General features: G+C 39.2%; 1 protein-coding gene across 1 annotated transcript in view; it reads right to left on the bottom strand.

Annotated features, from left to right (window-relative positions):
* The window catches only part of TRPM6 (transient receptor potential cation channel subfamily M member 6), a 105,226-nt gene that overhangs the window by 37,144 nt on the left and 41,872 nt on the right, over window positions 1–26,210 (bottom strand). Inside the window, exons 4-18 of the mRNA XM_086479342.1 lie at window positions 23,805–23,985; window positions 23,226–23,439; window positions 22,274–22,398; window positions 21,325–21,496; window positions 19,980–20,154; window positions 18,518–18,641; window positions 16,123–16,195; window positions 15,902–16,002; window positions 10,722–10,856; window positions 10,129–10,182; window positions 7,576–7,716; window positions 5,185–5,319; window positions 3,870–4,150; window positions 2,592–2,820; window positions 1,840–1,995 (exon numbers count right to left, since the gene is read on the bottom strand). Of these exons, the coding sequence (XP_086335468.1) occupies window positions 1,840–1,995; window positions 2,592–2,820; window positions 3,870–4,150; window positions 5,185–5,319; window positions 7,576–7,716; window positions 10,129–10,182; window positions 10,722–10,856; window positions 15,902–16,002; window positions 16,123–16,195; window positions 18,518–18,641; window positions 19,980–20,154; window positions 21,325–21,496; window positions 22,274–22,398; window positions 23,226–23,439; window positions 23,805–23,985 (2,296 nt within the window). The remainder of the gene's footprint in view (window positions 1–1,839; window positions 1,996–2,591; window positions 2,821–3,869; window positions 4,151–5,184; window positions 5,320–7,575; window positions 7,717–10,128; window positions 10,183–10,721; window positions 10,857–15,901; window positions 16,003–16,122; window positions 16,196–18,517; window positions 18,642–19,979; window positions 20,155–21,324; window positions 21,497–22,273; window positions 22,399–23,225; window positions 23,440–23,804; window positions 23,986–26,210) is intronic.

The following is a 26,210-nucleotide window of genomic DNA, read 5'->3' as shown; positions in this document are numbered from 1 at the left end:
TATCAAAGCTAAAACTTACCGCTACTAGACATCTGCGGTATAGCACTTCTTACACTACATATCTATCCCTACTACACAACATTTCCTTGGGTTATCAGGGGAAAACTGTTTTTTTTCATCATATTAGGCTCAGAAGTGCTAAACCAGAGAATTTGATGCACAGAATCATCCCAACATGTTAGTATCAGATCCTCCAAGGTGAAGGAGAGAATTTGTCCCATGAAAGAGTGCAATTTCCAGCTGCAGCAGGTCACTGGAATTTACGACTCTGTGTGAAAGGTGCTCTATATGGCACATCTACACTGTTGGAATTTTCTGTACATTTTTCTGTATCAGAATATTTAAGAAAAAGCAGTAGCTCCGCCTTTTGTTTTAAACAACACTATATTTGATAAAATCAGAAGTTAAGCTTATTGCTAGCGCAGGAAGGACGCGACCCTGTCTGAGGCAGGTCAGAAAAGGGCTTACTCACATTTCTGTGTTGCCTTCTACCAGACTGCAGGGGTGATCCTGCTGCAAAAAAAATTTCAATTGGCCTGTCCTCTGTAGCATAGCTGTCACCTAACCTCATAAAAAGCATTTTTTACTGACTATATTAGACAGGCACTGCAGGAGATGATGGCTTCAAGCATTTTTCTGCATCACAGAGAAAACACAAGTGTACCACTGACAGGCCTACCATGCTGCTGTGAAAGCCCTCAACAATTTGCTCTCCTTTATTTTACACAATTTGGAAGTTAACTGAGAAGGTCCCAAGCAATCTACAATGCTTATCTGCTGTAAGATAAGCAGAGCACAGCAAAAACTATTGCCTGACAGGTCTCACTTGACAATCCAGTTTTCATTGGATTTTTCATTTTCCATGTCTGCTGTCTACCTTAGACTGAAAACTTTTGGAAATTTTCAGTTCAAGCAATGCTTTGTGTAGAATGAGAAAAAGAAAGGGCTGGCAATTCTGGTCAGCAGACGTCTGGGGGAATTCAGATCTTAAAAGGCAATGGCTGCATTTACCTATGCTGAAGGCTCCCACAGACAGGCCTAAGAATGACTTTTGCACTACCACAGGTCCCTGCAGAGTATTTCAGGACTCAGTTCAAGTGACTAAACCAAAAGCATCATGCCTTTAAATTGTACTTTAAATGGCATCTCTGCTAGGCTCAAACGATGCAGAAGTACAGATATCCTGTTTTTCAACAAGGATTGCAGGAGCTGGACCTATGGAAGGGCTATGACGTAATTCAGGAAACAAAACCTCAAGCAGAGAACAAGAGATAAGGATGGCAATAGAGAGGGGGAGAGGCTGTGGCTGAGATGCAGGGCAGAGGCTGCTGGTCAGGCAGAGAAGAAGGAAAGAGCAAGCTGGAGAGGACAGGACCTGTACTGACTCATTTCTGCTGCTTCCCTGCTTTGGACAGCTCGACTGGGCAACCTGAATTGAGTTTTATGATGTGATTTTGTGATGATGCAATTCTTAGATTTTACATATATATATATAAATGTATATATGTATATAAGATTACATAGGTATTTATCTGCAGCTTGAATATTCTTTGTGCCCTAAAATACCCGCGTAATGGACAGATAATTATAATCTCATTATACTTCCGTGAGGTTGGGAAGGATTTTCTCATTACAACCAGTACAGAAGTGACACCCAGGACAGATGAAGTGACTTGTCCAAGGTCACTTTAGTCTGCAACCAAACCAGGAATCAAATGCCTACTTCTTGAGAACTGGACCCTGACACTTCCAGCTGATCACCATCTCCTCCCTACTCATGGTTATACTGATTAAACAGACAGACCCTGACACACAAATGACTAGTCATTGCAGACTAACCAGAGACAAGGCATCTTTAGAGATGGTTGGGCTCTGATCTCCATGATACCATGTGAACTGGTGGAAGTCTTGAGACTGAGGCACATGAGACATTTCTGCCTTGCTTTTAAACTCCAGCATCAAGATGGTGGGAGGCAGGAGAATACTCATAATGACCTAAAAGAGAGACACAAGATTCAGGAAATTAATTCAACAGTGATAGCATAGACCTGAGGCTGTAGTCAGCCACGCGTGGTGCCAGCACAAACCCAATGCAATTCCACTGGCCTGGGAGGGAGCCACTGGTGCAGTGAATCTCTATATCACAGTCCTACAGCCTCTGAAGAAGTGTGTTGCTCTTGACTGCTTTGTGGCTTTGAAGAGCGTTGTGGTATCTGGGAACACTTTAGATATCGCTCCCTACGTCCAGAGGCCATTCCTCCATCAGCAGCTCTGCCTAAGAACCAGCAACGCAGAGCAGTGAGAGCAGGTGCGTAGGGACTGAAGGGTGCTGAGAGAATGGGAACAGCAAAAAAACCCTCACAAAATGCATTCCCCTAATGTCATCCCACAGCTGCTTTTGTAAAGAAGTAAAACAAAAGCAAGTACCATCTTCCCTCCCCGCCTTTCTTTTCTCTCCCAGATGTGCACATTCCAATCCACGCTTAAGCACATCTGTCTGAAGCTGCATTAGACATGCTGACAACCACAAAGATATGTATAAATCATCTAAACAGCATCTACATGCTCAGAGAAAGCTAAAGTGACGTTACCTTAAACCAAGAGTTCTTCCGCATCTTTAGGCGTCCCATCCACATATCAGTCAGCAGCATCTGTGTGCAAGTATGGGATACAAAAGGCCGTAGCCCCACAGACACTGCTAGTTTTAAGCAAGTTGAGTTGCTCCAGTTTTTCAGTTCATAGGTCAGCAACTTCATGGCCATCTGCTCATTTTGTTTGAATGCTTTCTCCAGCACATCTAAGGCAAGCTGCCCAAATTCCCTAGAGCAGAAAGGAATTAAGAGTCAATATAACAGAGATCAGTCAAAACTCAGAATCACTGCTGCAAAGAGGTTGGTTTGCAAACTCCATTAAGTAAAGTTCAGCTAACAATCTCAGTAAGTACGTCTTCTCCCATTTTTCCTGTTGCCTTATCAATATATCTAGTGAAAAATAATTTAGTGAGTAAATCTAACTATTTTATCCTAATCACAAGGTTTAGGGTCATCCCGTTTTCTGGTTTTTTTTTTTTTTGTTCTTAATCTCACTCAGTGGACCCTATGAAGTTGTGTGCATTTCCATCAACAACAGACTCATCACCCCTGTGGGTAAGCACTGTGGGAAGTTGCACAAGCCTCTTTTACACTGGCTTTTAAACACCTCATTGCTTGACCCAAGACACCTCAAGGAAGATACACCTTCCTTTAAGCTTTGAAGCTGCATGCAAAACAAGACAGCACATCTTATTGCACTTTGAATCTGAAGCATGATGTCTACAAAGCATGCAACATGTCATTAACAAGAAAAACTACCAGAAAACACTAACATGAAACTACAAACTTAAAGAAAATTCTTGGTCTACTTCATTTTTTAGTCACTCAGTTATTTCAGCATACGTTTTTCTCTAGGTCTTACACAGAGGAGGATTTAAGCACTGATTTTAGTCTGCTCATTACCACATGTTACAGATTTGAAAAGTCCAACGCATATGTGTCATATGGCTTTTTAACAAGTTGAACTGGAAGGGAAGCCATAAGGGAAATTTCAGTCTCCCACTTGACCATTTAGAAGATAGTGAGCCATGCATTACTCACCCGTATTTCAATTTTCAAATATACCTCTAGACAACATGCTTTCCTTTAACTCTCAACAAGACTGCACACCAATACATAGCTCCATTATACAAGATGAACAGTGCACAGCTGAATGTATTTCTTTCACACTTCATAGTCCTTGGCAACACTAATCTTATAAACAGCGGATTAGGAAATTATCTAACCATTCTAAGAACTGCAGAACTTTATTAACAGAAGCAAAGGGATAACTCATACTTTGAGTATTTCTTGAGTTCTTCTGAAGTGTCATCCACCATGTTGCTCTGTTTAGCTTCACGTGCCATCGCCCTGTAGAGTTTACAGGCCACAACAGCTTTGACCATGGCTTCCTCTCCATGCTGCCAGAAGAACATTGCCATCTTCTGCCTTTTCATTAATACTGCCCAAACCAGGAGGTCATTATAGGGGTAGATAAAGCCAGATGATTCATAGTTCTCTGCAAAGTTTATATCCTCTTTTGATTTCTTCTTATACTTATGGAAAGCAGTGGATCTTTCCTATAAATTTAAAAAAAAAAAAAAAATATATATCTTAATGAATAGTTGAGGTTCAGATTCAGGGAAATAAAACTGCATGCAAATCTGAATTGCAAATAGCAAACTGTTTGGTCATTATATACATTTAAGTCATAAACTACAGTAAGGACCACATTTAGATTACCAATGGCAAGAAGCTAGTAACGTTAGTGGAGGAAAAACACTCCTCACTCTGTACCCATTCCATTTATAGCCTCCCCTTCCATAGTGTTGGACAGTCTCCAAACCTTGTGATACCAAGATCCTACTTTCACTCTTTTCTTGTATTTGTGTCATGAAAGGAGAAAAAGCAGCCAGTTGACTGAAATATGCAACATGGACTTGTGATACTTAAACATCATTTTTAATGTAAACTTCTATACATTCGAGTCTGGATATTTCTCCTTTAAAAGCAAACAAAAAGTCTTAGGGGTATAAGTGAGGTTGTCTCAGTGCTATAATGCGTTCGTTTTGGCTCAGATTAATTCCAATAAAGCAATTTAAATTCATTCTACTTTATATTTTTTCTGTCAGATATAGGTATGTAGCAATCTTTGCTCTTTTATCATTCTTTCTTTGAAAGAAAATACTCTGTCATCATTTTCCAGATGCCAGAACTATATCTCTTCTTAGCAGGCTTACTATAGCTACTTTAATAAGCAATCATAAGAGAACATCAGGAAAGCCAGAGTCGCTTCCAAATAAGAAGAGTTTTCACCCATGCTTGATGTTCAGAAATTTGGTGGTACTACGCTTCAGTGAACAAAAGCCCTTAGCCACAAATGGATGGAAGTTAAAAAGTATCACAGGAGTCTGAGCTTGACTTCAACATCAACACTGCAAGACTTTATTTCATGAACAGTGAGCAGTCAAACATTGCTTCCACTGGAATTTAAGTAGAATTATGATAACTAACAGCCTGGCCAATGTTTGTCTAAAATAAAATAAATAAATCAATAAAATTATTAGGAGCCTAATATGGCCTAAGCAAAGTCTAGAGCAAGCAATTATATTACCTTGTATTTGTAAGGCTGTGCTGTTCTGAAGAACTGAGAATGCAAAGTACTTTCAGCAGATCCCATTCTGCTACCCGTCTGATTACTCTGATGAAGGGAATGAGACAGGCTCTGAGAAAAGCTGGAGAGCACTCTCTAGATCCAAAAACATACCATAAAACACAAGAAGAGAAATGCAAATTAGAGATGAAGTTTGCCTGTACTTATCCCCGATTGCAATGGTGCCTGTAGAAACTGATGTTATTCAAAGACTAGTGACTCAGCAATTGCTATAACTACCACTGGAGCTTACACCATCAAGGAAAAAAATAGCCTGTTTCACATACAATTTTAAGAAGATACATTTTTCTGAATTTCTAAATTCAAAACACTGATTTTCCCAATAGCATCCATCAATCATAACAACAGGGCTTTCACCAGATTGGAATCACCCAACCTGGAAGCTCTTCCGAGCGCCTACCCTTAAAAAAAGTGCCATAAACCCTTTGAAAGATGGAAGTTCTCTGAACTTCTTGCTGACCATTTCCTCCAAAGGATGGCATGTCTAGCACTCTTGGGCATTTTCTTCAGTGTTGACTGAGAGGGAAGAATGTTACCAGCTGAATCACTAATACTCTTCCCTGAAGTTCCTACTTACATGATGATGTTAAAACTGCTCAAATATCTCTTTTTAAGCATTGATTTAAGCCATTAAGACAGGAAGCTCTGTCTCTGTTTCTATTCACTCCGAGTTTTCATTATTTCTTCTCATTTTCCCTGACCACCCTGGGGTTCTTCTATTAGTCATGAAAGCAGTACATGGGGATGAGAGGATTTTGTTGTTTGTTTTTTTAACATATGGAAGTACTTTAAGGAAAGTCCAGTTCTACTCCGAAAATCGGGGAGAATTCTTATGTGGTAAATCTGCTCCTTCTGTGATGTTAAGAATGATATTCCACTAATTTATCAAGGAGTTTAGGCTGTTTTCAAGTTATTGGTTTTAGAAAGTCAAAGGGGAAAATGAAAGTGCTTGTATGTTTGCACACTGTTGTTCTGAGGCAGTTTGTTTGTTTGTAGAGGCGATGCTACTGACATGCAGACGTGGCACAATGCTATGCCGTACAGTGAAACACCTTAAGCATCTAGAAGGTGCAGAATGGCACGCGTGTCCAAGCACAACCCTCTGGCTGCACAAAGCCACTGCACCACTGCTGCAGTCTGGCACATCCAGCACGAGACTTCCCCTGTAATGACCAGTGCATCACGGAAAAAGCTCTGCCAGGCTAACAGAGCTCAATGGCCTGGTGTGCTGGTTTTGGCTGGAGTAGAGTTAGTTTTCTTTATAGTAGCTAGTATGGGTCTATGTTTTGGGTTTGTGCTGAAAACAGTGCTGACAATTCAGGGATGATTTTGTTCCTGCTGAGCAGTGCTTATACAGGGTCAAGGCCTTTCCTGCTTCTCACATCACCCCGGCAGCGAGTAGGCTGTGGGTGCACAAGAAGTTGGGAGGGGACACTGCTGGGACAGCTGACCCCAACTGATCAGAGGGACATCCCAGACCACGCTTACCATATAAAGCTGGGGGAAGAAGAAAGGGCGGGACATTGGGAGTGATGGTGTTTGTCTTCCCAAGCAAACATTACATGTGATGGAGCCCTGCAGATGGCTGAACACCTGTCTGCTGATGGGAAGTGGTGAACGAGTTCCTCACTTTGCTTTGCTTGCAGATGCAGCTTTTGCTTTACTTACTAAACTGCCTTTATCTCAACCCACAAGTTTTCTCAGTTTTACTATTCTGATTCTCTCCTCCATCCCACCGGGGACAGGGAGTGAGCAAGCAGCTGTGTGGTGCTTAGCTGCCAGCTGGGGTTAAACCACGATGCCTGGGCAGGAAGATGCACCACTAGCACTGAGCTACTTCTAACAGGTAAGGCATTTACCCAAAACTTGGGTCAAGGATGTCCATGCTGCTCTTCACTATGCCGTGCTGACATGCTCTAAGTCTAGTTCAATGCCTGTTGAATTCAGTACTTCTGTGATACGGTTCAAGTCGCAAGAGCTGAAACATGAAACTGCTTCACAAAAGGGAAAATGGTGGTTGGTACAGCCTTGTCAATCTTTATTGATGGATGACAGACAAAGAACACAACCCAGGACACAAAGGTAAATTTACTGAACTGTTGATTTAATAATCACGGGTGGTCTTGGGGGGCAGGGAGTATTTTGGGGAGGGATTTGTCTGTTTTATTTGCATTGTCTCCACAGTTGGCAAAGAGATTCATAAAACAGACAAGCATGGCATACATTTAACCGATACTCTTTAGACAAACCACAATGACAACCTCAGCTATTTTCAGGTGTCATATTTTGACTTTTCTTGGTGACCACTAGTAGCCATTTCACAAAGGTTACCTTGTGTTTTCTGTAGAGATCATTGTAGAGAATTCGAAAATGCTTCCTTGTGTAGCTGCTTCGATAAGCTCCACCAAGGAGGTACTCTATCACCAGCCCAATATCAATCAGTGATATCTTGTAATCCAAGGAAAGGGTATTCTGAAACACCAAATGTCATAAGCATTTCATGATGCTATTATATGCAACATTCAACCATGTCAGAGCCCTACTACTACAAGGGGAGTCTGGAAGAAAGTGCAACTGAGAGCTCTTGCATCTGTCAGGCAAGCATACACCTTCATGAGGCATATGAAAACCCCATAGGAAGGAAGAACACAGGCATATCCACATTTTCAGCCTAAAAAGTGTGATGTCTACAGTCTACTGCACCCACAATGCATACGGACATCTATTCTAATATTCACAAGACCAGCTGCATTCAACAATGAGGGTAATGGTTCTTCAGGTTAATCACCATTAGCCAGAGAGACTGATAAAAATCTTCTCATAACAAGAGAATACCAGCATGGTATGATATGCTCATTAAACTGGTTCATTAATTAAATATGAAGAAGTGATTGAAGCATTTATTTAATGTTGTAGATTAATACCTGGAGACTGGTAACCTTTTGTAGAGGCACAAGACTGTCATGACAACTAGGACAGCAGCTGCACATGCATTGGCTTTACCTTCTGAGTCTGTCACCACTTCTGTTTAAAGCATCACTACTTCCCAGTTTACCTCCACTGTCCTTCCAAGACACAAGGTTTGTGACAAATTCTCTGACAAACAGATGATCTTGCATGAAGATTTTAAAGATTATTGGTAAAACCTTAAACCACAACTCTTGGAAGTGAAAAACGGGCCTGAGCATAGATGGGATCAGAGGCATGACATATCCCTAGTAGTGTATGCCTTTCAGACTGTGAAAAGTAACTCTCTTCATTAGACTGAGGGTTTTTTTCCTATAGACTTTAGCTGCAAGCCTCAGTACAGACAGCTAAGGCCACGCAGCCCTGCAAACAGAAGGCACCACCAACATGCTGAGCACCCTGGGGCAAAAAGCACGTCTCACAGGATAGAGCTTGCCAGCTCTGTTATTGAGACTTATGCAAGTATTTCTGACTACCTATAACTGTAGATACTTCTCTGCACTAAAAGTGTATTTTATGATATCAGGGCAGACTGCAAAGTATCTCCACTCAAATGTAGCAGCAGCAAAGCTGCTCACACTAATGGAGAACATATTCTGAACTCAATGGTCACACCACTGTGGTGATTGTCCTTGTTACTATGTTACCATATTTAATAATTGCAACAGCACAACCCATTCACAGAGCACTTACACATACTTACAGAAGCTCAGATGAAAAAGGGATTTCAGCGTTTAGACCTGTTTGCAGGTCCCAAGTGAGTTTAGCTTACACAACAGCACAGAAAGTTTTGAAATTGTGCAAGCATTTTCTACCTAAATTCCACTACTGCATTTCAAATACCAAAAGCTTCCCTTTAGATCACACCCTGAGTTTTCCCAGAATGTCCTGAGATGTAACCAGGCCATAGGTTTTAGGAGAAGTGTCCTATTCAGTAGCAAATCACTTCAGTATCAGCGAGAAAGACAGATTTCTCAGCCTGGAAAAGTTTGATGTATTTTCAACATTCAGATCTTCCAGAACTATCACAAATTAGACCTCAAATATGTTCGTCAGTATGGGAAAACACAGAAAATAGCTGACTATGGAGACCAGAATACCCAATACCTATCTACAGAGCCATCAATGGGATTGACATGCAAGTCACCCACAGTAAGAAAATCACACCAGAAATGCCACTACTTGAGACCATAGAACTCTGCAAACAGTCAGACTTACCATTTTATTTTATCTTAGCATTCATAACCTGGAAATAATTAGTCAATTAATCTAGTTTTGGATCTAGGCATCTCCTGCAGTGGAGAATAGATGCAGAAAGAACAGCTCATCCCTTCTGAGCTAAGCAGTGCTGTGAGGTACAATAGATAAAAGAAACAACAAATTAACTGTATAGCCAAATAACAAGGCTGCCACTAAACTACTAATGGAGCCAGTGCTCCACACAGCAGTCATCCACTGCCACCTTCTGTTCTCCTAGGCAATACAGCACGTTAATATCATACCTTGTCACAGTATCTTTTTGTTACTCTCAACCAGGAGACTTTTTTAGCTTTGGGGAAAAAAGAAAACCTTAAAGCAAAAAGCATAATTACTGCACTAATTCTCTAAGTCTTTTGTACATTCACTTCATAGTTTCACTTCAGTAACTTGAGAAAAAGAATCTGATCTACACAAGCTGCTTGGCTTTGAAATTAAGGTACAGGACCCTTGGGAGCATTCAGTAGTAGTATGCTCGTTAATTGCTTAGGGGGATCAGTGGGATGAAGATAAAACCATATAGTAGATACAGGAGTGTAGTAATGAACCCACTGCTTCTACTCCTAAAATTCCCCTTTATTACCTAAATAGCAGTGTGCCAGTGGACACTCAAGTTCTAAGCTACCATTTTTGCTCCCCAGCCTTTCCTATGCCTATTACCTGTTTCACATCTCGAACCAGGTGATGCAAAAGTAGATTAGTTGGTCCTTGTTTCTGTTGTGTGAAAAGAAAAGACAGTAAACAAACATCACTGCATTAGAAAAACAATACAGTAAAAGAAAGCAGCTAAAAGACCTTTGGGTTAAGCTATTGTGATTCAAACTCTCCCCACTCAAACTCTCCTTACAAACTTTTTCAAAAACATTTCAGCACTGATCTGCAACACTTCTACTACCTTAAATCTTGACATATTCTAGCAAGAAGTTGGTATCACTTTGGTTAAACAACATACCATTTTCAGCAAGATAAGCATGACAGATAACATACCAGATTAAAATCAGAACATATTTCTCATGAGCTTCAGGTGAGTACTCAGACAGGTTCATGTCAATGAATCAAAAATAAAAAGCTGTGACATCAATCCAAAAAGCCAATAGTACAATCAAAAATTGTCAAACTCCATTAATTTTCTTCTTTTTTTTTTCAAAAATCCTTCATAAAAATGTGGCCTAATTACCAAATCTCTTAAGCAAAACTGTATTTTTTCTCGGCAATCTTATCAAAAGTCGTAGACTGGAATTTCAAATACTCACTGTATTGTAGAGTTCTTCCAAACGAGATATAGTAAGAAAACGGTGCATGTTCACTCCATGCTCTATTAACAGCTTTACAAAATCAACACGATCCATCACTAAAGCATCCAGCATTGCCTGTTCCAAGACACCAACCTCCAGAAGGACAGAGATGAAGGAAAAGCTTAGAAAATTATCATCTTCTTTAGGAAAGAAATTAAACATTCCTGAACAGGTAGGGATCTCTTTACCACAATGATTTGTCTTTACATATACTTGAAGTGCGCAGTACAAAAGAAAAATATGCTGGAGGAAGCATCTATGTAAGAAATCCAACAGAAAGGGGGAGTAAAACTGAGCCTCCATAAACGCAATGTCTGTAGAAACTTGTCTCTACTTCCATCTAACCAGACTCTGATAATACATTCCCTACTTTTTAATTCACTTCAGAAGCTAATGTATGATAATGCAGGGGGTGGAGGGAAGCTTTTCTTTTTTGACATATGACAAAAGTCATTTCAAGGTACTGTATTTCAAGATCTCTTTATAGAACTTGAAGTTCTTTAAAGCAGACTTCTTTTCAAATATGAGAGAGAATCTGTGTTAAGATAAACTCTCTCAAAGACACCACGAAGCAGGGCTCTACTTACAACAGTGTCCAAATGGTGAAAGCCCTCTACTCATTTCACTTGCACAGAGCTCAGCAGGATTTCTACATGCAAAATAGCAAAGGAGTTGGACGTACAAAGTTCATATAAATCCATATAAATAATTTCTTCAGAACACGTACACACAGAAAATACAGTGGGGTGAGCAAAATGAGGACACTGGCACACAAACAGGGCAGGTGCTAGTGCTAACTTGGCACATGAAGTTAGTCCTTTACATGCACATATTTATGTTTGGTAGAAGTGATATTAAAAGATGACCAATAAATGTTACAGAATTGTCACACATGAAAAGAAAACTTATGCACTATTCCTGAATTACTGATGTTTCTTCCAGAAATATCTCAAAGTGACCACTCTTGTATCAAATTTTTCTCAAGCAGTTATTCCTTTAGATGCACTGGTAGTTCATCTAAAGAGGTTTAGACAGCCACCCGGTAACCTCCAGAACGAAGTTTTTCATTGTAAAGTCCATTTGAGACATAGTTACAGCTGGTTACAATCTTTACCTTCTGAACTTTTAGGACCAGAGTTCTGAATAAATGGCCACAATCTGTGCATATTTGTGCATGTTTCCTTAAAACACTTATCAGACAGAAAAGTACTAAGACTGTATGGACAACCACCTAAAAATTGCTGCTTAAATATCTAATTCAAAAGTTGAACACACAACCACAACAATGATGCACAAACTGTAGACCCTAACAATTGCATCTGGCAGACCTGGACAGTTGGAGAGGTACTCCTCTTCAATTAAGGATGCAAGTAAGCCAAAAGCAAACTTTAAAAATGTGCCTGTGGATTTTCTTTTTTCTTTTTTTTATCTTGTTTACAATGCATGAAGAATATTTTGTTATTTAAGATATTTTTCCTTCTTAGACAAAAGTAAAACTTTCAGGAATATATGTCACTCTAATTTCTGCTTTGAAATGCAGCAAGAGATGTATGGCTTGTTTATTATTAGCTCTTTACATCTTACTTGAAGGGGAGAACATACTCATTATTAGACAATGACTTTTAATTCAAAATGGTACTTAACTGTTCTATGATCCCGTGATTCTATGATTCTATGAACAGCTGCACTGAAATAGGTATGAACAGGTACACAGATCTTTTTCAAGCACATCAGAAGCAGAGAAGCAGGAGGAGGGGGACTGCCAGTGAATATATAAGGCCAGAGGATGATCAAGGGATAAAGGAAACATGCAAGGAGACAAGGTTATTGTAGAAACGGTAAATTAATTCATTGCCTCACTGCTCACTAAAGAAAAATGTTAGGAAAGGTCCTACATCAAAGCTGTTCTTTATGGCAGATAAATCTGAGGAACTGTGTTAAATTGAAGTGTCAGTATAAAGGATTACAGAAGTCATCTGTAAAGTGGTAGCAAATTGTCAGGACTAGGTGGTATTCACCTAATTGTTCCCAGGGAACTGAAGTATAGCTGAAATCTGCCCCTCTAACAGCAGAATGGAAGATGGTAGAAAATACATCGTTAAAAAAGACAAAGGACTGTACAAGTTGTCAAAGTATGGCATATCAATACGGTTAGAACTTTGTAAGGACAAACATATTGAAACTACAATAAGGAACAGCAGTAACAGCAACATGGGTAAATACAGTAGAGGAAGAAGAAGCAAGGCAGTTATTTTGTAGAATGAAATCAGAGCTCTGCCACAATTTGGCAGGGACAATTAGGATAAGGGTCCCTGATTGATACAATACATTTGTGTCCCTACAAAAGCTGTCAATGATGGTTTTCTTAAAGGACTTCTAAACAAATTAAGCTATCACAAGGCAAAAGCTCCTTCAATTGTTTAATAACTGATCAAATGGTAGGGAAAAAGATTATTAATAGTGGTGGGAGACCAAGAAAATCCCACATATTGAATACTGACTTTACAGTACTTGCTGAAGATACAGAAATACTCATCATAATTAAGCTGATTAGGAAGAGCTGCAGAAAGATCTCATAATACCGGCTAAACAGCCAAAAAAGGTGAAATTCAATATTGGTAAATGTGAAATAAGGTACATTTGGGAACCAAGCCTACCTGCACGTTAGTCTTGAAATAACTCAGAAAAAACATTAGCGGGCATATCTTTTGAAAGCATGAATATTAGTTGGATATAAGTTGGAAACAAGTGAAAGAGGCATACAGACTACTACTCAGATGAATACAGAATAATCTATAAAATATTAGTATTTCACTAAATATCTCAGTGAAGAATCCCATATCTTGAACACTGGGTACAGTGCTGATCTGCCTATCCCAAAAGACAACTTTAAGATCTGAAAAGTAGACTCAGGAGAGACCTTATCTGCAATTACCACCTGAAAGGAGGTTGTAGCGAGGTGGATGTCAGTCTCTTTTCCAAAGTAACAAGTGACAGGACAAGAGGAAACAGTCTCAAGTTGTGCCAGGGGAGGTTTAAATTGGATACTAGGAAAAATTTCATCACTGAAAGGTTTGTCGAGCATTGGAACAGGCTGCCCAGGGAAGTGGTTGAGTCATCATCCCTGGAGGTACTTAAAAGATGTGCAGATGTGGCATTTAGGGACATGGGTTAGTGGTAGACTTTGCAGCGCTAGGTTGACGGTTGGACTTGATGATCTTAAAGGTCTGTTCCAACCTAAACGATGCTATGATTCTGTACTGTAACAAATGATTCTATTATTACATCACTTATACTAATTCACCAGTCAAAGCAAGTGTCACCTGTCACACTTCTCATGTAAACGCAAAGAAATAATGCAGACTCACAGGCCTTGCCAACATATAACTTCAATGACAAAAATGGCAAAAGAGCGCTTCTCTCTTACTGCAATAGTATAGAATTTGAAGCAGTAAGATAGGTCGCGTCCCCCTTTCTTTAATTTCTTACACAGTTGTGCTTCAATAAAGCTTATCAACAGTTCACAGCACAGTTGTTAAAGGAAAAAATAAACAAACACAAAAAATGTATGTGCTATAAAACAATGAAAGAAGGCATTGGGAAAAATACCTTTTCTTCATAGAGTCAAAACATAACAGGGTATCATAAAAAAAGTCATAAAGGCAAAAATATGCACGTGTCGTTGTATATACACAAATCTTTTCCATATTCCATAAAAACAAAAGTCTGCTGGACAGAGATACTGTTAAGGTTATGCAGTCAAACACTCAAATGTTATCACATAATTTATCCCATGAATAATAGTACAATTACTCACTGCTCAATCACATATTATGTTTCCCCAGAGGGCTTAGTCTTATTCAGTTCACAGAGTGAATGATGCTCTCTTAGCAGGTAGCTATTCAATATTTTGTTCTAGGCTTGGCATATCTCTTATTACTCATACACCATTCAAATTCTGAAAATGAAACCAACAATTTTCTTCTTTGCCTTTCAGTTGGCACTCGACTCCATTTATTTTTACCAGGTTTTGTGCAAGAACATGACATGATCATCTCCACTTCACAATAGTGAACTGAGCCCAAAGAGGTAACAACAACAAAACAAAATCCTTTAATTCACGGATGCCAAATTGCAGACATCTCAGGCATAGTCCTCCACATGTACTCAGCCTTACACACCACAGGAAAATATAGACTGGTGATAAACAAATTCGACTCACTTGTTGTGTCAAACAACTGTCACTTAAAAAAAATATACCCACTGTCCTTCTTCCAAAATTCACATTGTAGAGAAGAAAAGGCACTCAGACCTGGAAAAGTCAACCTTGTAATTCTTTGAAGAGAAAACTTTAAAAGTACTTCTGGGAACATCAGATATAATTCCTTGAAGAAAATATTTCCTTTTACAACAAACGGGAATAGCATGTGTTGAGGCACATACAGTTTTATATTAATCATCTACAAAAATCATATTATGTACATAAAAACTCACTTAGGGAGTGGTAAATGCTGTATTATATCTGAAAACTTCAAAACCACAATTTATAGAACTGATTCAAAGCTACTGTATGTTCTTTCACATGCATATAGTCAATGTAGGTCTAAATCATGGCTTGTAGCTATTCCTAAGAAACGATATCTGAAACAATGCCACGCTACCACAGTTAATTCTACCTTTTTTTTTACCTGGTAACACCATAAGGGACCGTGATTTCTATATTTCTGTCTAGAGCTAGGAAAATAGAGGCAACACTCCTTTGGATTTTACTCCTTTGGAGGAAAGAGTAGTATGGGCTACACTGAAATAATCCTTGACCATCAATGATTGAGGAATACATATCCAGAAGAACCACTGAAATCATTTGGAAAAGCTGCCAGCGAAAACTACAGGTATTTTAGATACCACCTCTTCTTTGGGGAAACAAATGTGTCTGATTTTTCATCTGAAACACTCTGCAGTTGAATACTTTACAATTTTAAGAATAATGTCTTTCCAAAATCAAAGATGGTTACTCAAGAAGACTGACTCAAACCATCAAACTATTCCTTAATTAAAGCTTGACAAATGCAAATCATAGAAAATTAGTTACCATAATAAAGTGTAAAGCTGCTGTGAAAAATAAAAGGTAATAGTACCTTCCAGTGTTGTCCATAAACCAGTATGTGTTTCTTGGCAATATCCAGCCGGTTCCAGGCCAATGCCAAATCTAGCTGATCTGAAGCAGACATATTTGTACCTAGGAAACAAGTAAAGGACCTAGCAGTTTTCACACGTTGATGTTACTCCTTTGCTTTGAAAAGGTAAGCCAATGGGGCTGTATGTCAGATGAAAACAGGTCATACTTTTAGACAGGTACCTTTCAAGAGTGCAGTCAGAATTGCCAAATCAATGTCCTGCTGATCTTCTGACTCCGCATCAAATATGGTTATCTGTTAGAAATGCAGAAGTATACTATTTGAGATAAGGCAGAGATGTCTGTAGTTATTTCTTCTTGGTAACAGCTGTGGTAGACTAAATCACACACATTTCAACACAAACAATGGCAAAGGCCCAGACATGATTCTCCTTTGTTACAGACAGAAAATCTATCATTTTGGTTTTTAACGTAATGGCATCCCAGACAAACTGGAAACAACCTACTGCATAATAACATAATTCTGTTTCCTTTTGATTAGCCTTCAAAGCAGAGAAACGTACAAATGCAACACACTTGATATCTACTCAGTTTTCAACTAGAAAACAGGTACTCAAATAAAGTAAAACAAAAAATAATAAAAACATATTGGGTAGTTTCCATTTTAGTGATCATTGCTACAATTGTCATTACTCCCAGAACAAATACTTGGTATTGCATCATATTGTGGCAGACTGGTGAAGTTCCCAGTGACCGGAAAAGGGGAAACAACCCCCATTTTCAAAAATGGAAAAAAGAAAGACCCAGGGAACTACAGGCTGGTCAGTGTCACCTCTGTGCCCAGCAAGATCATGCAGCAGATCCTCCTGGGAACTATGCTAAGGCACATGGAAAACAGAAAGGTGATTGGTGACAGCCAACACAGCTTCACTAAGGGCAAACTGTGCCTGACAAATTTGGTGGCCTTCTATGACAGGGTTACAGCATTGGTGGATAAGGGAAGAGTGATTGACATCATCTACCTGGACTTGTGCAAAGTACTGATACTGTCCCGCACAACATCCTTGTCTCTAAACTGGAGAGACATGGATTTGACGGGTGGACCACTTCGTGGACAAGGAACTGGATGGATGGTCACACTCAAAGAGTGGCAGTCAATGGCTCAATGTTCAGGTGCAGGCCAGTGATGAGTGGTGTCCCTCGGGGGTCCATATTGGGACAGGTGCTGTTTAACATCTTTCTCAGCAACGAGGACAGTGGCACTGAGTGCACCCTCAACAAGTTTGCTGACAACACCAAGCTGTGTGGTGTGGTTGGTACTCTAGAGGGAAGGGAGGCCATCCAGAGGGACCTGGACAGGCTTGAGAGGTGGGCACACTGCAAACCTTATGAACCTCATGAAGTTCAAGGTGAAGTACAAGGTCCTGCACATTGGTTGGGACAAATCTCAAACATAGATACAGGCTGGGCAATGAGTGGATGGAGAGCAGCCCTGCGGAAAAGGACTTGAGGGTGCTGGTAGACGAAAAACTGAACATGAGCCAGCAATGTGCACTCACAGTCCAGAAAGCCAATCACATCCTGGGCTGCAACAAGAGAAGCGTGGCCAGCAGGTCGAGGGAGGTGATTTTGCCCCTATACTCTGCTCTGGTCAGACCCTACCTGCAGTACCATGTTCAGCTCTGGGGCCCCCAGCATAAGAAAGACATGGAGCTGCTCAAGCAGGTCCAGAGAAGGGCCATGAAAATTATTAGAGGGATGGAACACCTCTCCCATGACGATAGGCTGAGGGAGTTGGGGTGTTCAGCCTGGAGAAGGCTCCGGGGAGACCTTATAACAGCCTTCCAGCACTTCAAGGGGGCCTACAGGAAAGGTGGGAGGGACTCTTGATCAGGGAGTGTAGTGATAGGACGAGGGCTAACAGTTTCCAACTGAAAAAGGGGAGATTTAAGGTAGGTATAGGAAGAAATTCTTTACTGTGAGGGTGGTGAGACACTGGCACAGGTTGCCCAGAGAAGCTGTGGCTGCCCCCTTCCTGGCAGTGTTCAAGGCCAGGTTGGATGGGGCTTTGAGCCACCTGGTCTAGTCGTAGCTGCCCCTGCCCATGGCAGGGGGGTTAGAACTAGAGGATCTTTAAGGTCCCTTCCAACCAAAACCATTCTATAATTCTACTCACAAATGAGCACCTGAGCCACTAATCAAACCAGCACATTTTGAAAATAGATTTCAATATTCAGAGACAAGTTCTAGCACAATTCTGGTAGAGTAGAAGAACAGATGGAAACATTTCTAAATTACAAATAAGACAGCACTAGAGAAGAAAAAAAAGTAGGAATTACTTGACCTTTCCTGCAAAAACAAAGATGTTTTGTCTTTTACTAAAATCAGAAAGGCTGTCATTTCATAAGCAACCATCGAGACTTGAGAAGTTAACTAAACTGACTCTGTGGAGCTACTTGATATATAAATTAGCACAGACACCTTTGTGTTATTTGATACTAGAGATAACACTATAACTTCTAAAACTGTTGTGCCCACACCAACCCACTACAGAAGAAGCAAAAAAGGGTAACAGCAAATGAAGATGTCCTAAACTCAGAGCACGAACCCCACTTACAGACTCTCTGTGCTTCATGCATTCCATCAAAATGTGAAATAGATGACCGGACTGTTTCTGTCCCAAGCTAAATGTGTTTTGAATCATTGCTAAGACTTCCTCCTTCACTTGAGGGCGCAGCTCCCTGAAAAAGAGATATAGGAGTGAGTATATATTTAGCTGCTTCTTACCAGCCCAAATGACACCTCAGCAAAAGATTAGAATTGTGCTAAGTAGAGACATATGAGTAATCTCTTTTATTTCTACTTCTCTGTGACCTCATTCCTACCTTCTTTCAACAAAACAAAGCAAAGGCATCCCATAACATAAACTATTATTTGCACAGGCATTAGTTCTGACAATGCATATATACTATCGGAAAAAGAACAAACGAAAAAGTTAACAATTTTCAAACGATTTTCTGTGAATACAGAGCTACAAGTTTAGCAAACTTTTTCTTTCTTTCAATAACCATACAGAGATAAAATTAAATTCCTTATTATTTGTTCACACTTCTCCCACCTTTTTTCCCTTCATTTATCTTTCTGTTAACCTTTCCATATATATTTTCCTTTTCTTTTGAAATGGTGGGATATTCTTTTTAAAAGATCAAAAATATGGAAGAAAAGGCAAGTGAAGAAAAAAGTTTTCAATACAACACAGTAGGGAAAAATACAACATCCCCCCAAAAGAATATTTAGAAAAGATAATAAATAAACAATTAGGATATAAAGTTTACTAAATTGTTCATTTTTTTTATTTGGCATGAACCCAGGTTACCTTTTTAAAATTTAGTTTTTTATTTAAAAAGCCCTTTTGACTTTGAAAAATTTTTACGAAAATATTATTTGGCTATACAAATATATATATACATATTTATTTCCAATTTGGATCTAAACTTGCGTCAAGGTAGGTTTAATAGAGTCTGCATCTGAGGTTGCATCGGAGGTGAAATAAAGAGTTACAGCTAAATGAGGATGAGAAATCTGGGTTATCACTGGGTAAACCAAAGCCAAAGCCAAGGAACTTTAGTCCTACTCCTATCCCAGCCTGAGGCTCCTACAGCAACTAACCCCAGTCCTAGTCTCAAAAGCCTTTTGCAACACAAATCCAAGCCCACTTACAGAATACTGACAGCAAGAGAAAGGACTGAGTCAAAACCCAATCAGGCACTCTGGGGTCACCCAGCAGTGTCCCTCGCCAAAGGTAAAGAACATTGTAGTAACTCAAAATAGCTAGATGCAGTTTCTTTTTCCCTTTCCAAAAAGCTATAGTAAATTTGGGAGAATAATTCTTTCAGCACTAGTTTGAGGCAGAGAATGAAGAAACTGCTCTTACTTCACAGAAGTAAAAGCCAGCAAAAGACCATGGCAGAGTCATTACTAGAAGCATTAGAAATTATCTCAGCGGTTTTGAGACAGGTGTTTTCAGGTCCCTCCCAATATGACAGACCAAGGAAGAGGAGCATTATGCCACTACTTACCCTGTATCACCTGTGTGTTTGTGGGTAAAAGCCAAGATATCTGCAGCTCTGCCAGTACCCTCATAGACCACCACGGGGACAGCTGGGCTGGTCCTCACGTACTCCCACACCATTAGGATCACGTTGGGGCCTCCTTCCACCACCAACACAACTATGGGTACACCTTGGCCCATTCCTGTTTCAAAACACACATAAGCAGTTACAAACGGGTCTCAGCCACACAAAAAAATCAGTACATCTGCTAAATACTCATGAAGGAGTCTCATACGTGGTTCAATGGAGAGGAAATTGTGCCTTCACCATCTCTAATTTGATTTAAACTTTTTAAGACTTTCACAGGACTTCTGCAACCAGATCAAAAAGACCATGAAAACTTCCTGATAAAATTGTAAGCAGCCCTAGCATTGGAAGGACAAAACATCCTTCAGAATATCCATCTGCCCTTTACAATAGCTCTCACATAAACCCAAACCACAGACAGCATATGAAACATGGTCAACATCCATTTGTTTACCTACACACACTGAAAAGTAACCAGGCACTTCTTTACAGACTGTCTCAAGTTTTACAGCAGCAGGGTAGATTTTTTAGTAATCAGAAACAAATTTCAAATAAGATGCACTAGAAATGGAAAAATAACAAAAAGTCTGGATTCAACACCATAACCCTTCTGTCTTTTTAACATATCTCAATATTTAAATCACTGGGTAAGAGTGAACTTTCACAAATAATTTATACAATCTAGTGCATAAAAAGAAATATTTGTCTATGTAATAAATATTTCAATCACAATTTTTATACCATAACTCAGTTACTGTACAGGCAAACAATGGAAGTTACACAATCTGACAAACAAGCACTGGATGAAGGTATTCCTTTCGCAACCAGTCTTTGTTCCTGCATCTGAGGAGGTCACAGGCTTGCAATATAGAAGACCGAAGAGGTTAAAAGTAATGAACAGGGGAAGAAGGATTTGAATTCCACTGAATGTGACAATTTTTCCAGCTAGCAAAATACTGGGAAAATAACTAGTGTTGATATAGACACCACAGAACTGCAAAGTGAGCAAATGCTCAATACTTACTAAATAATCCGAGTAATTTAGATGTCTCTACAACTGAGAAACCAAAATACGAATTAGCCCACGTGCATAATGCTTTATAAAAATGCTGTCCTTTTCATTTTCCTGATATTCAGAGTTCAAGACACATGTAATTAATAACTTTCAAGCTCAGTGAAATCTATGGCAAATGAAGACGTACAACATGTAACAGGAAATGTCAAGTACCTCCACAACTTTTAGGACAGGTTTTTCTGTCATAAAGCCGACCACAGCAGTACTCACTTGTGTGTATTTTTTGAAGTGATATGTACTTCTCAAAATTCCTCCTGAGCATCATTTCATTCCCATACTTGCCTACTGTCCCATCATCTGCCATTAGAAAATGAGAATGCATGCTGTTGAGGGTACTTAGCTTGCTGAGTGGATTACCAAGAGTCTGGTACAGGCAAACTACCTAAGAAAACCAAAATAAAAAGATCTTCAAAGAAACCAACAAAATATCATCATTTAAGTTGCCTCACTTGTATGTATTTCTTCACTATATTGTAATGTTCTGAAAGCCTCTATCACACTTTTTTCTGCTCTACTCAAACGTGGGTTTTCATCTGATTCTTAAAAGCAACAAAACCACAATTAATACCACAGAAATCACTTCTGATTAGGCTTGCAGTCCTTAGTCACAGTCACTGCTTGCCTTTCTTTGAAACAGTTGAAACACAATGGCATATTTTTCCTGGGTGTATTCCCAATAAAGACATGTAAGCTATCATTTATCAGGAACGATTTCACTTTACTTGTCCAGTTTTTTTCGACAGTTATGCCGATTGTGCCCTTACATTGGCACATAAAGTTCTAGTCTATGAATAAAAATCACACATTTAATAGCCCATTTGTGTATACCAACAACCTGATTGCTTATCCTGAATCACATGATTACAAAAATACATCATTTACAACCACAAGAGAATTCCCTAATTAATTTCAAAATTTTAAAAAGGAATGGCAATTTCCTGTAAGATAAATATTTTAAAACTATTCATTTACATACAAAAAGCAAAATACAGTGCCTGAACATGCCACAGAATTCTACTGCTGAGCAAAATCTAAGCCTCTATTACTGAGTGACAGTGACAAACCAGTGACATGAAGCAAGCAGAAAATAAGGTATGCAAGAAGGCTGCAACGTTCCTTGAACATCAAGGCTTTTATTATTAAAATGTGTCCAACTCACATCTTTTCCAATTAGATCCCTCTGGTTCTCAATGATACCCCATGGAGGAATCCCAACAGCACAGATCTTTCTCAGGTGTGGTGAGGCACGGCCTTTTAGCGCATCACCCACATGCCTGGCCACTCCTAAACAGATAATTAAATTATCATTTCTCTTCTGCATTCGGAGACCTGCTAGAGGATGCCAATGAAAGTGTTTCCCATCATTTAATTTATTCTATGGTTATGTTTTAACCAGAAACAAACCATCCCACCCAACTTGTATATTTGACATGCACTGCAGGAATTGTAAGGCTCAGACATCATACACCAATGCTTCAAACTCAACTCGTATTTCTAATTAATAATACTCATATAAGTTGCTGATGGCCCTTTCTACCTCCATAAAACATTATTATTTACATAAATGTACAGAACAGTTCTCCTGTAAGGTCACCAGATTGAACAAAAGCCAAAGAAGTAAAACTACTCCAGTTCAGTGGCTTACTGATGCCCTCAGTTTTTGAGAGTCATCTACAGGGAGTTTCAGATACTAATAGGCTAATTAATGGATTATCCTAATTCAAAATGTTTTTAATTACAAAACACAAGTTAACTTTAGATTTGAAAACTGTTTCAAAAACTCCAATCACAGTCCTCAGAATCCAAATATTTTAATGAAGCAGGTAAAATTGACTGCAAATAAGTTCTGGTTATTTAGTATCAGGGTTTCTTATTACATGCAGAATACTTTGCTATTTAATTTTTAAAAAAATATTGATAATGCCTGTCAACAGTAGAGGTACATGATGTCACTCTTTGAATTATGCATTGCTCCTTAATAAAACCTTCATTTTGTGTAATATACCACAAATCATCAAACAATTTCATTACATTTGCCCTAAATGTATAGGCTCATAGGCAGAGAAAGAACAGCAGAGGAAGACTGAAAGAAAGAAAAACAATTACGCTACCGCTGTTGATGCCTTCTGTAATTATCCATGCTCCGGTAGTCTCAGCAGCCTTCACCAATCCTTTGCTGAAAACCTGCTTGACCTTTGAGTGAAGCTTGAAATTCTGAATGCCTCCATGAACAGAGATCACTAGCTTTGGCAACTCCATCTGCCATTCTTTAACCATCAGGTGCAACAGCTGATCCAAATTGCTATCATAAGAGAGTCTTATATACTGGAAGAAATAATCATAGGTAAAATAAACACCCTTTTAATACTCCAAAAGAAGAAACTGCAATATCTTACAAAGTTCTGAGCACTAACATCTTAAAGATTTTGTGCAGGATTAGAACTTTCACTATACCGCTAATGTGATAGCACAAAAATACATCAGTGAGCAATACAGACAGCAGGACAGACTACATTTAGTCACAATGAAGTTCGACGTAAAAATATCATACACACTCTCTAACCTGACTTACTTTTAGATTCCCCTGCCCTCTTAAGACAAACAATCTGATATTCACTCAAAACCACTTTTACCTTTCTTATGCTGAAATCATAAAAAGAAGTCGGACATATAAACCCAGCAACTATTACCTTGGCATGGTAAGTGTGATCTCCATCTTGAAAATTGATTGTACCAAATGCATCCGTTGGACTTGTCTTTGTGTGTTTTTGCACAGACCATTCACCACGATCTCTCTGTAGGGCAGCCTGATAAACAGGCCAGCTACAGTCCACTCCTGGGTGATCTCCAATCAGCCGTCCACAGCAACATCTCACATTAAAAATAAAGAAATCCTTTTATATCGAACACACTTGAATGTAACTCTAGGATCTTCACCAGAATAGCCCAAATAGTTTTTCTACAAAGAAGGATATTGTAGCTTTCTGACGTGGAATATAATAAAAATTAACTCAGCTGAAAAAATCTCAGCAACAACAAAATGACACTGAATTGAATCACAAATATGTTTTGTTAGATACAGAGTTTGTTTTCTATCTGAGGAACACCAATAACAGTTGAGGGGCTGGACTAGGTAATCTTCAAAGGTCCCTTCCAACCCCAACCATGGTGTGATTCTGTGTGATTCTGTTACAGCTTATGAGTCCCATATAGCAATTCTGACCTGAGCAATGCAGCTCACATCTACCGGTCTTGTACGTGACATTTCAGAGGAATAGCCTAGGACATCAAGGCTTGCTATGGTTATTACTACAGGTTATTCTAGGTACTGATGAAAGATATAGGAGTTACTGTCATTAAACAGGAGGAAAAAAGCAACTCTCAGTCTAAACAGACCTTCAGAATGACCTGTACACTAACCCTTGGATGCCAGCAAAATGAATATACAAAATAAACTGATTGAAGTGCCATGTTAAAGGAAATTTAGCAGAAGTTCAGAAGGCATTAAAGGTTTGCAACTGGATGAATAATCCAGATTCCAAATTCAATCAGTATTACTTTCATACAGGCTTTGACAGGCTCTAGCCTCTTCCACAGGATTAACTTCAATGTAATTTATAGTGACATCTGACAGTCCAGTTTTCCTTTAGACATTTCAGAAGTTAATACACCCTGAGAAATGGAGATAAATTGTTTGGTTTTACTCTTTTAAGATACTAAGCAGCCTTCAACAACCCAAACTCAATGATTGCCTTGGAACTCAGATATATTACTTGTTGATTGAGGGGCAGATTAGATCTGAAAAACCCTAAAGAGATATGTTCAGAAAGGGAGACAGTCTTCTGTAGAGATGAGTGAGAACTAACTGGTGAAGGATAAATAGATCAAAAATAACAAACAAAACCAAACCCCAAAACAATCCTATGCAAATTAAGAAAAGGAACTGCTTTAAAAAGGCAGGTTTTGATAGACGGAAACCATGAAATTATGTTTGCACTCCAGTTTTTCAACACAGGCAAATTACATTTGATTGATTCAATGCTCTGCAAAAGCAGACTGAAGAAGGAAGCCTCCCACAATCTTGGGGAATTAATAACTCAATTAAGCAATCTTATTCTGTGGAGAATTAAAAGAGTTGTAGAAGCCTAGCTCTGCAAGAAATACTTGAGCTCTACTCTCACATGTATGATGATGGTTACCTAGAAGTCAGAAGGCAACAGGGACTAAATTTTTGTCAAGCTAATTCAACACTAATTAGTTAACCTAGACCACCTATACCCTTCCCCTAGCTAAGACAAATAATAGCATATCACAGAAATCCAGGGACTTGCCAGAAAGAAGTCAGGCATATGCTCACAATTGAATCCTGGAAAGATGAAGAGGAAATTACCTAGCTGGGGGCGAGGGGAGGCCTCACAGAGGGAATTTTATTGCTAAGTTACTCTAACCGGAACTATTGCCTGGTCTGGCTCAGTGCATGACTCTACAACCTGTGCAGTCTGTGGTAGCAGCAGAAAAAAAAAAAAAAACAGGGATTAGCAGAGGGGACACAGGAGCTGCTGAAACAAACTTTTGATCTAGGGACCTCATTTTGATGACCCCAATAGCAAAACCTGTTGTAATTTTGCCTCCACATAGGCAAACCAAGACAAGTGGCTCAAGGCTCAAGAACTAAACAAAAAGTATCCAAGCTGGAACTTGGAGAATAAGCCAGCCACGCTAAGTCACTTACAAATATACACTTAAATTACTATTTCAGAAGGCTGTGAGAGATCAACACAGATGGAACATTGTGTCTTCAGATAACTTGTGGACTCAAAATCCACACTCAGAATCACTATAGAAGCATATCTAAACTAAAAGTGTTACAGAGCAATGTAGCTGCAAAGCAGATAGCACAAGGGATGCAGGTTCGGATAAAATTTGCCCACAAGGAGCACAAGGCCAAAGACTATACTTTTTAATGACTCTCCCTGCATACCTCAAAGGCAGGACCAGAAGAAAGAGATAGTTTTGATTTTGTTATTGGTCTTCAGAGGACAAATTTCTCTACAGCTGAGCTATTAGCCTTTTTGCTCCATTATTTTCTGCTTGCA

This window comes from Leptosomus discolor, chromosome Z, assembly GCF_034619465.1.
Source record: "Leptosomus discolor isolate bLepDis1 chromosome Z, bLepDis1.hap2, whole genome shotgun sequence".
NCBI classification, from domain to species: domain Eukaryota; kingdom Metazoa; phylum Chordata; class Aves; order Leptosomiformes; family Leptosomidae; genus Leptosomus; species Leptosomus discolor.
The sequence above is the reverse complement of the archived record's forward strand: the minus strand, read 5'-3'. Positions and strand labels throughout refer to the sequence as shown.